We start from the raw sequence: 16178 nt of genomic DNA on the forward strand, positions 1-16178 counted from the left end.
TCTCCCTGAGGGCCACGTCCTCAGGAGCCCCCGAAGCACCCGAGCCCAGCCAGGGTTCCACCGGGAAGATCCTTCTCTGACAAGGAATGAAAAGGTCTGACCTCAAAGTGCCTTTTTTTGGAGGGGTTTGATGTCAAAATCGCCTTTTTACGAGGGCAACAACCTCAAAATCACTTCATTTGGAAGGGTTTGACCTCAGAACCACCTTATTTGGAGGGGGGTTTGGCCTCAAAACCACCTTTTCTGAAGGGGTTTGACCTCAAAAATGCAGATTTTTCAGTGACTTGACCTCAAAACCATTGAATTTTTGAGGGGAACAACCTCAAAAGGCAATCAAAGATGCCTTTTTGGAGGCATTTGACCACAAAAAACACCTTCTGCTTTTGATGACCAGGGAAACAACATTAAATAGGTGTCTGAACAAACACTTTGCTCTTTAAAATCCCCTCTTGGAGACCCTGCGGCTCAGGGATTGTTGGAAAATTCCTCAGATTCAGCCAAAACTCCCCAAAACCAGTGACCCCCCCCCCACTTTGAAATTGGCTGAACAAACGCTGAAATTTTGGGGTGAAACGCGGCAGAATTGGTTTCGGCCTTGTGGCGTTAGAGCCCCGTGATGTCACACAACAGAACGAGGTCCAAACAGGCACTTTTTTATTGTCGGTCGCGACGCTGACGGAACCGCGCAGAGACTCCGGAGTGTCACAGCACCCTTAATGCCTCAAAAACACGTGAAAAATGAGCATTTTCCTGTAAAACACCAGCCCTGCAGGTTTAGCATTGTTTAGGATTTGGGGTTGTTTTCTTTGCCCTGCAGAACAATCAGGTTTGTAGGGACAGAAGCCACATTTCTAGACGGGGGGGGAAAAAGCGCCGTTATTCCTAAATTCCATCATTTAATGCCTTGGACACGGAGCTTTGCCTGGAAGCAGGAACCCAGCCTTGGAGTGAAGCTTTTCTGGACACCAAATTCCCCCAGACAGCCGCCCTCGCTCTGAGTTTTCCAAAAATAAAAAACCCTAATTTACAGGAATATTTCCCTCACTGCTCCACTCACCTCTAAAAAGCCACTTGGGTTTATTGGTTATAAAAATCCTTAATTCTCCTCAAATCCTGTGCTGCTGGGAGGCAGCCGAGCCAGCCCGGCTTCCCCAGGAACACATTTTTCCAAATTTCTTCTCTCTTTCACCACTTCTCCTCCCAGCCTTCCAAATTCCTGCTGGCTTTTGCCTTTTTAAGCAAATAAACCCAGTTCCTGCCACTCCTCAGCTGCTTCCCACAGGGTTCCCACACCCAAGGGGTCAGGATTTAGGAGGAAAACAGCTGAAAATCGAGGAGTGAGAGAGAATCTGCCCCCAACAGGAACGTTCTGAGCAGAAATAAAACCAAATCCACCCTGAAACCTGCACAGGGAGGGAAAACACTGAATTAATCCAGAACGAGCATCAGGAGCTGCAGGACACGCGCTGGAATGGCTGTAAGTGGAACAAGGTCTGGGGATTATTCCTTGAATTATTCCCACTCGTCCCAAACAGGGAGGATTTGCCTCTTTTTAGCTCAATTTGATCTTTTCTGTTGAGCTTTACTGTTACATTTTTAGCTTTGTTTTTACCTTTCCCTTCATTTTTCTGTCTTTCCCCTCGCTTCTCTAGTTTTACGTTTTCCTTCATTTTTTTGGCTTCAACTTTCCCTTCCGCTCCTCTGTCCTTCTGATCAGCTGCACTAAAAAACGAGGGGGAAAAGGGGAAAATTGAGGGAATTTCAAAAAGAAAAATTAGAGAAATTACAGTGTTTGATTGCAGCTAGGGAAACTCTGCCCGGTGGCGCCAGAGAAACTAAAACGTGCCCCCCAAAAATTCACTGGAAAAGCTCCAAATAACCGTGACTGAAAACATTCCTGGAAAAGCAAAATATACAAAAGCCCCCAAAGGATTGGATAATTCCACAGAAACGTCCCCTGGATGATACAAAACCTAAAGGTGGCGGGGAATTGGGATAAAAAGAAGCCAAAGGGATCCCTCGGCACCAATTCCTGGAGCCAGGTGAGCACTGGGAGGGGGAAATTGTCCCCCAAAGCCTCAGAGCATTTCTTTAAATCCTTTTTTTTTAACAAATGAGCCCCAAAAAAAGCCCAATTGCTGGCGGCGGCTGCGCCGGGTCTGAGGGTTAATTCTGTTACATTTTAGGTTAGAGTTAATTACATTTTAGACTTAATTGACCCCCTTTCCACACCAAAAAAAAAAATCCCTTTTCCCCCTCCAGGTGCTAGCTGCCCCCGGCTTTGCTAAAATCCCCTGGAATGAAACCAAAACCCCCCCAGGTCCATCCCCACCCCCTCGAGTCCCAAAACCCCTTATGCAGGTGAAGCGTTTGGGAAGCTGGGGAAGGGTTTGCCGCCCTAAAACGACAAATTTTGGGGGGACCAGATGCACATTTTGGGGAGGAACCTGTGGAAGCTGCGGGTCCCCAAGAGGCGCAAGAACTGGACAGAGCCTCAAGCCCCAAATTCTGCTCACGGCCCCCTCGTTCCCCTCCACGCAGTGGCTACAAAAGCAGTAATTAGCTTATTCCTAAAAGAATTCATTAATTAGGGCCCAGAACAGGTGTCAACAAAGGGCAGCGAGGGATGGGAAGTGATTCCAGCCCGTCCCAGCTCTCCGGGCAGGAATGCACAACCGCAATTCAATGTTTAGGGGGGGCCACAAGGAAAACACCCCACGAGGAGCTGCCTGCACCTCCCGGCCCATTCCTGCATCACCAGATCCGCGCGGATCCCCCCGGGCTGACCCCAGAAGGGTTCGCTGGGACCAGAACGGAACCAAACACCAATCAAACTCACTCTGGAGTCGCTGGCCACCCAGAAATCGGGGGATTTCACCCCAGGAGTGGCACTGGCACGGGGCCCTGCGTCTCGTTAGTGGCGACAAAGCTCGTCATGTTACCAGCGCAAGGATTTAAGGCCGAGTCATCAAAAATCTGCATTTTACCGGCCCACCCACACTGTCGGGGGGGCGGTCCAAGGTCCACGGAGGCGAATTCCGCGCGGGACAGGCGGCGCCGGGCGCTCTACGCGTCGGGCTGGCCTTTGTTGGTCTTCTTGAGCAGCTTCCTCAGGTCCTGGGACATGAAGTAGGGCTTTTCTGCCGAGCCGTCGTTGCGCTCCAGGTCTTCCACTGCAAAGAGAAATCCCCGGCCCCGCGGCGGGGGCAGGCGTGGGGTTGGTGTGGTGGAGGCTCCTGGGACCCTCTGGCAACGATTCCCGGGTTAAGCAAAGTCTCTGGGCTCATCCTGAACGGGGCTTTTCTCTCTCTGACATAGCAAATGTGGGAATGGCCCGCAGAGGTTGAGAAGAAAGAGGAAATTTGGGCGTTTTGTTGCTTAGGGGGGAAAGATGAACAGAGCCAAGGGCAGGAGGGAGCCCTCAGCTCTTCCCAGCAGCTCTGGAGCCAATGCAAAGCGATTCCCCTCGTTCCTGACACACCAACGAGGCTGGAAAATCCCAGCCGTGGAAAAACAACACCCCAAAACCAAACAAAGCCACAAAGCTCCGGGCTCACAATGCCCAGGGGATGTTTTGAGAGGGATTTGGATCCTTCTGGGATGGAAACGGGAGCATCAACACCAGGGCTTTGTCCTGGGAGGGTCTGGCTGGGAGCTGTGGCTGAGGCTGAGCCACAAGAGCTGTTTTTTATAAATCTTGATCATTTCTGGGCTTTCTGGAGGAGAAATCCCGACTCCCCCCATGGCTGGAGTGAAACCCTCCAAGTCCCAGTGGGCACTGGTGACGGCTCCTGCGATGGCTGGGACAGGGGACAGGGACAAGCTGAGCTAAAGCAGCAAAGCTCTGCAACCTCGCCCGGAATCCTTCAGAATTTTATGGTTTGCATAGAGACAGGGGGAGGAAAAGGGTGAGAAAATTGCAAGGAAAGGGGTGAGGAAAGGGCAAAGAAAGTTTCACTGCTCTTGGCCGAAGCAGATGCAGAGGAAACGCCCAGAGACCGGTTTGGGGTGGCGGGACGCACTCGGCCCATCCCACCAAGCCCTGTCCCTCCGTGCCGGGTCCCTCGTGCCAGCCCTCCCTCAGGAGCAGGGATCTCTGCCTCGAACCCACGATGATCTCCAGGCACCACGCTCCGTGCTACCGGGAGCCCCAGCCGGCTCCGGGTGGGTTCTCTCGCCGCAGGAACGCGGATTTTTGGGCAGGAAGGCAGACTGGACACCACTGGGCGCTGAGGGCCGGCACCCGCCACCCTCGAAGGACTCCGGGGGACACAGAGGCACCGCGGGAGTCGCTGCCGGGGTCAGGGGGCCGGGAGGGTCCCGAGGCAGCCTAGCCTTGGCTATCGGTGCTTTTGGAAGGTTCTAGGTGCCCCTTGAGCAGGATCTCGCTGAGCTCGGGGGACATGTAGTAAGGCCTCTCCGGAGATCCATCGTTTCTCTCCAGATCTTCACCTTTTCCAGCCCCGGGAAGAAGCGGCCGTGAAGGGGAAGGGCGAAAAGCAGTGGAGGAGCCAGGGAGAGACAGGGCGGAGGTGGAGGATGGAGAACGTGTGGCCAGAGACACGGGAGGCGTGGAAGAGAAGGGAAATAGGGAGGGAAAAAAGGGAAATCGAGGTTAGCTGTAGTTAATTCCACCGAGCCCAAAGCACCAAAACAGAGGGGAGAGATGCAGGAGCCCACGGACAGGCTGGGGGTCTCTGCTGGAGCAGGCAGGGGAGAGCAGGTGAGAATGCAGGTGAGGAGTCAGGAGAGGAAAAAGCAGGAGAAAACCACACAGAGGGACCCCGGGATTGGGAGCAAAGCCCCAAACTGGACACTCTGGGGGTGAGCCTGATGGGAGAGGGGGTTTTTTTGCTGATACTCACAGAAGCAGAGGAAGAGGGTGTCCACGCACATGCCGTACACGCTGAAGAACCCGTGGGCAATGAGGTAGGAGCCCACGATCACCGTCTGGAAGGAGACACCACACGCTGATGCCACAGAGAGCCCGGAATCCCCCCCAGGAGCAGCAGCAGGAGGAGGAAAGTGCTGAATCCCACATTCCCCAGAGGAAGGAGGAGAAGCGAACAGGGCAGGACTGTCTGGAGCAGCCCGAGCGGGGACAAAAGGCCTCAGCCACCACTGGACGGAGGCCAAAGTGGGCAGCGCAGGCGGGCGCGGCGCCAACAGCGACCAACAAAGGAGCTCATTGCACCAGAGACCGGGAAAACACCAACAAAGGGGCTCTTTGAGGCAGCGGCTGTGGGGAGGGGCTGCTGTGGGGCGCCGCCGTCCTCTCCTTCTGGAGTCACCCCACAGAGAAAGGGCAGCTCACCAGAATCGGGACCCAGTAGTAATTCAGCGGCGGCGCCGTGTCCTGGACCAGCTTTATCCGCTGGGTGAAGAAGAAGAAGGCGAGGATTCCTGGGAAAGCAAAGGGGTGGACGAGGGTGGGCAAGATGGAGAGGAGAACCTTCACAGGAGGGGTGATTTGAGTGGAGCTTTTGGGACAGCACAACCGGTGACAGCAGCTGGGTGACTCGAGGAGAAACTTCCAGAAGCCAGCACTCACCCACGCTTCCCACGATGAGGAGCTTCCCGAGGAAGAAGAGGAAATCCGTGACTTTATCCAACACAGCCACCCTGGAGACAGGAGAGCGATGAGCCTCTGCATCTGCTCCCCACTCCGAGCTCCCACAGAAGCAGCCAAGGCACGAATGGCAAACGGTGTGGGGCGATTCCCCCAGATCTCACCTGATGATGTTCCTCATCAGCAGGAAGAACGCGTTCCGGGCCGAGGTGCAGAAGTTGGTGCCGTAGATGGCGATCTGGGGCGGAAAAACCGCACAGAGGAGAGAGAAACGGGGCTGCACTGAGTCCACCGCCCAGGGGAGGGTGCAAATCCCACCCTGGAAGGGCTTCCTCATCCACTGCAGGGTCAGGCATCGCACAGACCCGGAGCCGAATACCCCCACCTGCAGAGGGTCCTCCCCAAAGCCCACGGGATGTGGCTGAGGCCAAGATTTTTCAGCCAAAAAGCTGAAAAATGTCACCAAGCTCCGTGTTCCCACAGCATCAGGAGACACAATTCCCAGGGAAATCTCCGAGCTGCCCCCGTGGCAGCCCCGGCCCTTGGAGGGAGCTGGTTTTGGGTGACTCTCACCATGATGTAGGCGTTCCTGTTGAGGAACTTGATGAATTTCTCCAGGCACCAGAAGCAGCACTTGAGGCAGCTCAGGAGGAACTTGGCAAACTTGTTCTCGGCGGCTGGAGGGCGCAAGGAGAGGGGTCAGCACCAAAGCCACACGGGTTGGGTCTCCCAGCAGCCACTCTAAGGTCCCTGGTGAGACCTTGCTGCCACGGTCCCCCCACCACAGGCCAACCCCGCTCCTCTCCCCATTCCCAGCCCCTTCAGTACCTTTCAGCCGGTGGTCCAGGTACTCCAGGATGACCCTGATGACCTGGACGATGGCCAGGACCAGCGAGCCGAAGGCCAGCGAGCCGGTGTGGTACCTAGGGATGGACCAGCCTGGTTACGAGGGCACAGTCTCGCAGACAGAGCTCCCGGCCACCCTCACGGGGACGGACGGACACGGGACGCACCGGAGCGCGCGGGCGGAGAAGAGCGGGAAGGCCGGCATGTCGTCGGGCTTCTTGAAGGCCCAGTAGTAGGAGGCGAAGGCGCCCGCCAGCGTCACCTGGCCCAGCGCGATGACGAAGTTGGCGAGCCAGAAGAACATGAAGACGTTGAAGAACTGCAGCACGATGAGGTACTTGTGGTAGGCGGTCTCGCCGCCGTAGAAGGCGAAGAGGCACTGGGCATCGGGGCACAGCTTGGTGACGTTGCTGGTGTTGAAGGTCTGGAGAGGACACAGGAGACCGCCGGTCAACCCAGAGCGACCGCCGTGGTCCCGTCTCTGACAGGTTCTGAGCTTCCTGAGGCGCTCACCTCGGGCTTGCAGGTCTGCCCAGAGAATGGGCACGCGGACTCGTTGAACACCTTGTAAACAGCCTCGTTGGAGGTGGACAGGAAGCTGCAGGTCGCCTTTAAGGAAAGGTCGTTTTCCAAACCCAACCCTAAATCCAAACCAGACTCCACTTGGCTCTCCCCAGGCTCCCGCTGCTGCTCTTCCACCCCAGGGTTTGTTTTGGGTTAAACCTCAGAGATTTAAGGTGGATGCGCCATCAGATCCTGCTCCGTGCCTGGGGAGACACTGGGCTTGTGGGAACGGGGATGCAGGGAGCAGGAAGAGGATGAGGAAGAGGGTGAGGAAGAGGAAAGGATACACGGCAGTGCTGGCCCAGTAGGCGATGCAGAGGCACAGCAAGAAGAAGGTGCACAAGGGGAACAGCAGCGACGACATGACGTGACCGACGGCCCTGTGAGAAGATGGTTAAACCCCAGTTAAACCCTGGTTAAATCCCGGTTAAACCTTGGTTAAACCCCAGTTAAACCCAGGAGCGGCGGGTGCCAGCGGCCCCGGGGACAGGGACAGCCAGACCTGCTGGCCTCCTTGATGAGCGCGATGGCGATGAGGATCCTCTTGCGCAGGAAGATGAGCAGCAGCACGATCACCAGCTCCAGCACGCACAGGATGATCACTGCCAGGCCAAGGGAGCGTCAGGGCCACCTTCACCTTCCCCCCGGCACCGAAATCTCCTCCCGGGAACACCCAGCACTGCCCCACGGCTGGGCACCTGGCAAAGTCCCCACTTCTCATGGGAACGGCCCAAAATCCCGCTGTGACCCCCCTTCCCGTGCCCTGTGGGGTCCCAATTCCCAACTCCCGGATGCTTACGGAACGCCAACCACGTCTGCCGCAGGTGCAGGTAGACACGGAGGTCGGTCTGGAAGCCCAGGTCTGTCAGGGACACATCCGACCCCGCTTCCCCTTTTAACTTGGCATATTCCATGTAACAGTGGAAGATTCCTGTGTCAAAAAGCGGAATTTTGTTCCTTTTTGCACAAAGGGAGAGGCAGAGCCAGACGCCGGCCAGGAAGGAGACACACCCGGCAGGACGCGGTGTGTGAAATTCTGCAGGGCAAATCCCGCTGGAAATAGGGAAAGGAGAACGGGGAAAAGCCAGGGAGAGGCTCCCGGCGCCCTGCTCACCGTATCCCAGCACCAGGATCACCATCACGATCATCACCCACACCATGATCCCGGCCAGGAAGCGCAGCAGGACGATGAAGATGAGGCTGGCCACCATGGCAATGACGAGGCCTCTGCGGGAGGAAGGCAGCCGCGTGTCAGCGCCCTCCCCGAGTGCCCCGGCATCCCCCAGGCGTGAGAACCGCAGGAGGGGTGCCGCTGCTCGTGCTTCGCTCCGTGGAAATTGTGGAAAAGCCGGGGGAATCATAAAATACTGGAAACCGCAGAGTTTTGCCCCGTGCTCACATGATGATCCAGTACCAGGACACCGTGTAATCCTCGAAGATCTTCATGGCCAGCTGCCGGGTCTCCAGCACCACGTTGGCTTTCCTGCAAGGAAACGGGAAACGCCGATGGAAGGGGAGCCGGGGGGACCCCAAAACCACGAAAATTCAACAGCAAATTCCCCGGAGCCGTCCGCACTGTGCCGCCTTTGCCGCTCCCGTTCCCACCGTGGGATTTTGGCGCAGGATTTCCGGCAAGCACCTCAAACAGGCAAAGCAGCACTAACGAAGCAGCTCCTAACGAGGGGCCCGCGACTCACTTGGCCCCTTCCAGCAGCTCGGTGACGTTCCTGTGGTTCCCCCAGCCATCCTCGTAGGTTGTCTTGTTGCCCACCATGATGACGCCCTTCTTGGCCTGGATGGCTGGGAAGCATCTCCGTGCCACTGGTGGGACAGAGTGGGGGGGCTCAGCTGGGAAAACGGGAGCCCCAAACCCCCAATCAGCCTCCAAAAAACCCCGGCGAATCGTTAACGAGCTCCTTGCTAATTACGGACGTACGCGGGGTGCTGGGAATGAGCATGGCCGGACACTCCCTGTCCTTCAGCACATTGAGGGCGGCCTGGGAGGGGACAACGAGCCAGACATCAGCACCTGGGGCAGGAATCCCCCCAGAGCACGGGAACACCGGCCCCACAACCCAGAGCCCACCTTCTGCGAGCCCTTGTACTCGGGGGTGCAGAAATTCCGGTAATATTGCAGCGACGCGGGGTTCCCGGAGGCCGTCAGGTACGTCATGTACCGGTCCGGGCATTTGCTGACGCAGATCTGCAGGGGAAGGGGACACGGGGAGGGGGCTGCAGGCCCGGATTCCCTGGGGAATTACTGGGGGTCCCGAGGGGCCGGGGCCGTACCTGCGTGGTCGGGCACTGGAACTCCAGCAGCACCAGCGGGCTCGCGCACTTGACGATGTCAAAGTAAAAAAGGAAAGGTTTGTTCCTGCAAAACAAACCAAAAAGCGCCCAGGTTTGGGGGAAAACCCCGCCACGCTCCCCCCGGAGGAGTTGGGGGTCTCTGCACGCGCGGGCACTCACTCGTTGGGGGTCCCCTGCTGCCCGCAGAACTGCCCGCGGCTGTCCGTGGGGTGGATCACCTTCCGGGGGTCCCCGTGGGTCCAGGCTGGGGGGCACAGCACCATGAGGCCGTGGCCACCCCCTGCAGCCCCCAGACCCCGCAGACCCCCCCAGGACGTACCCACGACGCCGACCACGACGTAGCCCACAATGGCCACCACCAGCAGGACGCAGCAGATGATGTCAGTGCAGCCCCTGCAGCGGGGACAGCCAGGGTGGGGACACTGGGGCTGGGGACAATGGGGCTGGGGACCCTGGACTTGGGGACACTGGATTTTGGGGACACTAGGTCTGGGAACACTGGACTTGGGGACAATGGGTTTGGGGACACTGGGTCTGCGGACCCTGGACTTGGGGACACTGGACTTGGGGACCCTGGAGTTGGGGACCCTGGAGTTGGGGACACTGGATTTTGGGGACACTAGGTCTGGGAACACTGGACTTGGGGACAGTGGGTTTGGGGACACTGGGTCTGCGGACCCCGGGTTTGGGGACCCTGGACTGCAGCCCCTGCCAGTGGGGACAGCAAGGTTGAGGACCCTGGATTTTGGGGACCCTGGATTTGGGGACCCTGGACTTGGGGACCCCGGATTTGGGGACCCTGGATTTGGGGACCTTGGATTTTGGGGACCCCGGGTTTGGGGACCCTGGATTCGGGGACCCTGTGGGGCTCTCCTTACCTGTCATAGATGGGACCTTTGAAAGTCGGGTCATACTTCTGCGGCGTTCCTGTGGGGAGGAAGAGGAATGGCAATGAGGAACGGCTGGGGCGGGAGGAAGGGACTCCTCATCCTCCTCACCCCACAGCGAAGGAGCCAAACGCGTCCCAAAAAACCCCTCGGGATAAGCAGAATCAGGGGAACATCTGCGGATCCACCTCCCGAGCCGGGAAACAACGACTCCCTTGGAAAACTCATTCCCACAGGTGGCTCTGCCCGAAAACGCCCCCGAGCTGCCGCAGGAAGGACCCGAAATCCCACGGAAACACCAAAAACACCGAACTCCGCGAAGCGCCCAAGAGCCGCGGGGGCAGAGCGGGCCCGGGGGGTGCCCGGGGGTCCCGCCGCCGCCCCCCCGGCCCCGCCGCCGCCCCCCCGGCGCCGCTCCGCTTTATTTTTAGGGTGGGATCGGAGCCAGCGTGGGAGCGGCGCGGGGCGGGGGGGGCCGCGGATTTAGGGTGGGTTTTGGGGGGGCCGCAGCAGCCCCGAGACAGGGACATGTGTTTTATGGGGGGTCACCCCAATGAACATTTCTCGTGCCGAGAACGCGTTTGTTTTGGGATATTTTGGGGGGGGTGATCTCCCCTCTCCAAATCTCCACGAACGGCGGCGCGGGGGGGTCAGAACCAGAACCGGCAGCGGTCCCGGAACACCCCCGGCGCCGCGGTGACGCCCCAGAACCGCCGGAGCCGGTTTGTCCCGGTTTGTCCCGGCCGTCGGGCCGGTTCTGCGGCCGCCGGGCAGGGCGGCCCCAAACCCCCCCCCCAAACCCGAGCACCCCCTCCCCAGCCCCCCAAACCCGCGGCCCCCGCTCCGTGCGGGGCGCGGCCGCTTTTGCTTTCGCTTCGCTTCGCCTTTTCCAGCCCCGTTTTCCGCCCATTTTGGGTTTGTTTTCCGCCTTTCCCCGCGGCCGTTTGACTCCTTCCGCGCCGCACCGACCGCAGGAAACCCCCAAAGGCGCCCCCAAACCGCGGTGGAGCCCCAAAAACGCCCCCGACCCGCAGCGGGAACCCCGCACGGAGCCCCCCGAGCCCCGGCCGCGCTCCCGAACCCCCAAAGGTGCCCCCGAACCGCCGGTACCGTGTTTGCCGTAGTAGTTGTCCCCGTGTCCCCCCATCCCGGCGAGCGCTCCGAGCCCCGGACCCGCCGCCGTTCCCGTTCCCGTTCCCGTCCGTGCCGGGCCGGGCTGGGCTGGGCCGGGCTGGGCTCAGGCGACCCCGCCTCCGTCACGGCCACCCCAAAATCCGCCCTCCGGGGCACGAACGTGGCCCAAACCCCGCCCCGGAGAGCGCCGGCCCCGCGGTGCACCGGGGGACACCGGGGGGACACCGGGGAGAGCGGGCACCGGCACCGGGGGGCACCGGGGAGAGCGGGCACCGGCACCGGGGGGCACCGGGGGGAACGGACACCGGCACCGGGGGGAACGGGCACCGGCACCGGAGGGAACCCGGGGGTTACCGGAGAATTCCGGCACCGGGAGAAACCGAGGAGCTCCGGTACCGGTACCGGGCAGCCCCGGGGCGCGGTGCGGCCCCGCCGAACCCAGTGCGGAGGTTGGGACCGGGCGGGCAGCGTCCGGTTCGTGCCGGGAAAGGGCGGGCGGGCGGTGCCGGCTCCGTCCCCGCCCCGGTTCTGTTCGGGTAAATAAATCACCGGCGGCGGCGGCGGGATCCCGGCGCCCATAGGCCGCCGGTGATGTCAGGCTGCGGGGGCCCCCCCGCGCACAGCGAACAAAGGCCGGCCCGGGGGGAGCCCCCGCCCGGGAATAACGGGGGCACGGGGCCGGTCCCGCCTGCCCGGGGGGCTCCGGTCCCGGGGCTGCCCCCGCGTCCCTCCCTGCCGCCGGTGTCGGGGCGGGCACCGGGGACACCCCCGGGACCCCGGCTGCGCCCCCAAACCCAGCGGGGCTCCCCCCCCGTCCCTGCCGCCTCCTCGGGGGTCCCAGGGGCTGGACAGGGGGTCCCTAATGCGGGGTCCCCAAACACGGGAGTCCCCAAACACGGGGGTCCCCAAACACGGGGTCCCTAATTCGGGGGTCCCCAAATGCGGGATCCCTAATGCGGGGGTCCCCAAACGCGGGGGTCCCTGAACCCGCGTGTACTCCGACTCGGGGGTCCTCAAACCCCCAAAACCAAGGGGATCCCCTAAAACCCCTCTGGGTCCCCAAATCTGGGCTTTCCCACACCCGCGGGTCCCTAAACCCGAGGGGTCCCGAGCCGGGGTCTCCAAACTTGAGTGCCCAAAATTTGGGATTTCCCAGAGCCGGGGCTCCCAAACCGGGGTCCCAAACCGGGGTCCCAAACCGGGGGTTCGGGGCAGCCCCGGCAGGGCCGGGGGGATGCTCGGTACCGTAATCGCCGTTCGGGTCCCTCCTGCCCGCGGGCCGGTCCATGGCGGCGGCGGCGGCGGCGGCTCTGGGCGGCTCCCCCGGTACCCCCGGTACCCCCGGTACCCCCGGTACTCCCGGTCCCCCCGGGCTGTGGCTGCGGGCGCGGCGGCTCCGGGCCCGGCCCTCGGCACCGATCCGCCCCAGGGGCCGGGCCCGGGGCCGCCCCGCCCCGCCCGGGGCTCAGCGGGACCGGAGGATGCGGGTGGGGGGGGGGGTCTGGAGGGGCGGGAATTCTCCAGGGTGGGGGGTCTGGGGGTGCAGGGACCCCCCCCAAGGGAAATCCGGGGGTCTGGGGGCTTGGGGGGGCTACGTGGAGTGGGGGATGTGGGGATACAGAGACCCCCGGAGGGGTCTGGGGGTGCGGGGGCCCCCCAGAGGGGAGGGTGAGGGGGTTCAGGGACCCTCCCGGTGGGCTCCGGGGGTCTGGGGGTGCAGCGACCACCCAGAGTGGGGGATCTGATGGTTGGGGGGGTGTGGAGACCCCTCATGGGGGGCCACAGGGGGTCTGGGGGTGCAGGGACCCCCAGGGTGGGGAATACAGGAGTCAGGGGCTGCGGAGACCCCCCCCCAAGAGGGAGAATTTGGGGGTGCAGAGACCCCCCCAGGGTGGGGCACATCCAGGGGTCCCAAACCCCCCCACCCCCTTTGGAGCCTCTCAGGGGTCCCACCCGCGCCCCCCACCCCAAAACTGTGCGGTCGCGCTGGAGGTGCCCGAAGCCCCCGTGGGAGTGGCCGAGCCCGGGGGTTCCCCCGAGCACCGGGGTGGGACCCCCGCCCGGGGGGGGGAGCGGGGCTGGGCCGTCCCCTTTAAGGCCCCGCGCGCCCCTGGGCGCAGCCGCTCACCTGGGCAGGTGACGGTGCCGGAGGTGACGGCGCCGCGCGGGCGCCATGGCCGCCTCCGCCCTCTTCATCCTGGACCTCAAGGGGAAGGTGAGACCCCCGCCAGCCCCCCAAACCCCCCCGGGGGACCCCCGCTGTCCCCTCTGCCCTTGAGGGTCACCCAAGGTCACGGCGGTGACCCCCGTGACCCCCAGGATTTGGGGTGGAGGGTGATCCGTGTGTGACACCCCCCCGCCACGAGCACCCCAAACCATGCCGGGGGTCACCGGGGTGGGGGACACCCGAGTGTCCCCTCTGTCCTTGAAGGGCACCCAAGGTCAGCGGCGGTGACCCCGTGACCCCGCGGTGGGGTGAGCAGTTTTGGGGAGGGGGTGTCCCCATTTGTAACCCCCCCCCCGGCCCCTCCATCGCCCCCCAGCCGCTGATCAGCCGCAACTACAAGGGGGACGTGGGGCTGGGGGAGATCGAGCACTTCATGGGGGTCCTGCTGCAGCGCGAGGAGGAGGGGACGCTCACGCCCGTGCTGACCCACGGCCACGTCCACTTCCTGTGGATCAAACACGCCAACCTGTACCGTATCCTTTGGGGACCCCCCAAATCCCCCCCGGGACCCCCCAGCTCCGGGGACCCCCCCCTTTTCCTTAACCCCCGCAGTGGTGGCCACCACCAAGAAGAACGGCAACGCCTCCTTGGTCTTCTCCTTCCTCTACAAGGTGGTGGAGGTGAGTCGGGGGTCTCAGTGGGGTCTGGGGGGTGAGGACCACCCTAATTCGGGGTGTCCCTTCCCCGGGGGGGGGTGACAGAGGCGCCGGGTGTCCCCCCCAGGTGTTCTGTGAGTATTTCAAGGAGCTGGAGGAGGAGAGCATCCGCGACAACTTCGTCATCGTCTCTACGAGCTGCTGGACGAGCTGATGGACTTCGGCTTCCCGCAGACCACGGACAGCAAGATCCTGCAGGAGTGAGGATGGGGAGGGGGCTGGGGGGTGCCGGGACCCCCCCCCGAGCCCCCTGACACCCCTGTACCCCCCCCCAGGTACATCACGCAGGAGGGGAACAAGCTGGAGACGGGCAAGTCACGGGTGCCCACCACGGTGACCAACGCGGTGTCCTGGCGCTCCGAGGGGCTGCGCTACAAGAAGAACGAGGTGTTCATCGACGTCATCGAGGCCGTCAACCTGCTGGTCAGGGGGGCACGGGGGGCACGGGGGGCATGGGGGGCATGGGGGGGGCACGGGGGCAGGGAGAGGCATTGGGGTGGGAATGAGGATTGGGGTGGGAATGGGGATTGGGGTAGAAATGGGGTTGGGATGTGATGGGGATTGGGGTTGGAATGGGGTTGGGGTGGGAATGGGGATTGGGGTGGGATGTGATGGGGATTGGGGTGGGAAAGGGATGGGGATTAGGGTTGGAATGGGGTTGGGGTGGGAATGAGGATTAGGGTGGGAATGAGGATTGGGATGGGAAAGGGAGCAGGGCTGCGGTGGGAATGGGGATTGGAGCTGGGTGGAGATGGGGTTGGGGTGGGATGTGATGGGGATTGGGGTTGGAATGGGGTTGGGGTGGGAATGGGGATTGGGGTAGGAATGGGGTTGGGATGTGATGGGGATTGGGGTGGGAATGGGGATTGGGGTAGGAATGGGGTTGGGATGTGATGGGGATTGGGGTTGGAATGGGGATTGGGGTTGGAATGGGGATTGGGGTGGGAATGGGGATTAGGATGGGAAAGGGATGGGGATTGGTGGAAAAGGAGTGGGATTGGGGTGGGAAAGGGATGGGGATTGGGGTGGGAAAGGGATGGGGATTGGGGTGGGAAAGGGATGGGGATTGGGGTGCGAAAGGGATGAGGATCGGGATGGGAATGGGGATTGGGGCGGAGTGCTCTGGGCATGAGGAAGGCGATGGTGCCAGGGCCAGCACTGAGCACGGGGCTGGTGCCGGTGCCCGTGCCAGCCCCAGCCAGGCCGTGTGTGCCCGCAGGTGAGCGCCAGCGGCAGCGTGGTGCTCAGCGAGGTCGTGGGCACCATCAAGCTCAAGGTTTTCCTCTCGGGGATGCCGGAGCTGCGCCTGGGCCTCAACGACCGCGTCCTGTTCGAGCTGACGGGCCGTGAGTGCTGGGCCAGGCCGGGCTGGGGGGCTCAGCCCCGTCCCCATCCTGACCCCCCTACCCTCTAGCCCCCCCCCAGCAGCCCCCGACCCTCCTGAGCCCCCCTGACCCTCCTGAGCCCCCCCCGCTCCCTTCCAGGGGGGAAGAACAAGTCCGTGGAGCTGGAGGACGTCAAGTTCCACCAGTGCGTCCGTCTGTCCCGCTTCGACAACGACCGCACCATCTCCTTCATCCCCCCCGACGGCGACTTCGAGCTCATGTCCTACCGCCTGCACACCCAGGTCAGGCTGTGGGGCACCTGTGGGGCACCTGTGGGGCTGGGACCCCCGTCTGGGGGCACCTGTGGGGCTGGGACCCCTTTCTGGGGGCTGCAACCCAGTTTGGGGACTGCAAAACACGCTCTGGGGGTTCGGGGCCACGCTCGGAGGGGCTGGGACCCTTCCCCATGGGGTTGTGACCCCTCTCTGTGTGTCCAGCCCCTCTGTCCCTGCGGCCAGGACCCCTCCTGGGGTGATGGGGACACCTGGGGGACACCTGGGGTGACCCCTGTGCCCCCCCCAGGTGAAGCCGCTCATCTGGATCGAGTCCATCATCGAGAAGTTCTCGCACAGCCGGGTGGAGATCATGGTCAAGGTGAGC

At 62.0% G+C, this 16178-nt stretch overlaps 2 protein-coding genes across 5 annotated transcripts; one reads left to right on the plus strand and one right to left on the minus strand.

Annotated features, from left to right (window-relative positions):
* Positions 1-641: 641 nt before the first annotated feature.
* Positions 642-12678, minus strand: SLC44A2 (solute carrier family 44 member 2). 4 transcript variants are annotated; one of them, XM_030970171.1, is made up of 22 exons: positions 12556-12678; positions 10168-10216; positions 9609-9682; positions 9449-9533; positions 9269-9353; positions 9066-9182; positions 8916-8976; positions 8677-8800; positions 8379-8462; positions 8094-8206; positions 7779-7910; positions 7482-7581; positions 7267-7359; positions 6929-7013; positions 6583-6839; positions 6398-6492; positions 6143-6246; positions 5734-5807; positions 5552-5622; positions 5315-5403; positions 4866-4950; positions 642-3173 (listed from the first exon to the last, which is right to left on the minus strand). In XM_030970171.1, the coding sequence occupies exons 1-22, from the start codon at positions 12596-12598 to the stop codon at positions 3067-3069; spliced, it is 2127 nt and encodes a 708-aa protein (XP_030826031.1). In that variant the 5' UTR covers positions 12599-12678; the 3' UTR covers positions 642-3066. The 4 variants fall into 4 exon arrangements, with proteins under 4 accessions (XP_030826031.1, XP_030826029.1, XP_030826030.1 ...); XM_030970169.1 differs by having other exon boundaries at positions 642-4452; XM_030970170.1 differs by lacking the exon at positions 12556-12678 and adding an exon at positions 11287-11807 and having other exon boundaries at positions 642-4452.
* Positions 11093-16172, plus strand: AP1M2 (adaptor related protein complex 1 subunit mu 2; the record flags this gene model as incomplete). The annotated part of the gene is given in 10 exon segments (XM_030970173.1): positions 11093-11759; positions 13431-13525; positions 13854-14010; positions 14090-14157; positions 14261-14323; positions 14326-14393; positions 14469-14616; positions 15413-15539; positions 15678-15820; positions 16101-16172. Coding segments are annotated over 9 exon segments (888 nt in total), but the record flags the coding sequence as incomplete, so codon positions are not given.
* Positions 16173-16178: the final 6 nt, after the last annotated feature.

Source organism: Camarhynchus parvulus, unplaced genomic scaffold (assembly GCF_901933205.1).
Source record: "Camarhynchus parvulus unplaced genomic scaffold, STF_HiC, whole genome shotgun sequence".
Classification (NCBI taxonomy): Eukaryota; Metazoa; Chordata; class Aves; order Passeriformes; family Thraupidae; genus Camarhynchus; species Camarhynchus parvulus.

Bases quoted from the DNA above. Each gene is read 5' to 3' on its own strand.
- SLC44A2 (XM_030970169.1), bottom strand. From the start codon at position 12,598: ATGGACCGGCCCGCGGGCAGGAGGGACCCGAACGGCGATTACG. The intron at 8,801-8,915 runs GTACGTCCGTAA...CTGTCCCACCAG, and splicing joins GCTCATTCCCAGCACCCCGC to TGGCACGGAGATGCTTCCCA. The intron at 7,911-8,093 runs GTGAGCAGGGCG...TTTTTGACACAG, and splicing joins GATCCTGGTGCTGGGATACG to GAATCTTCCACTGTTACATG.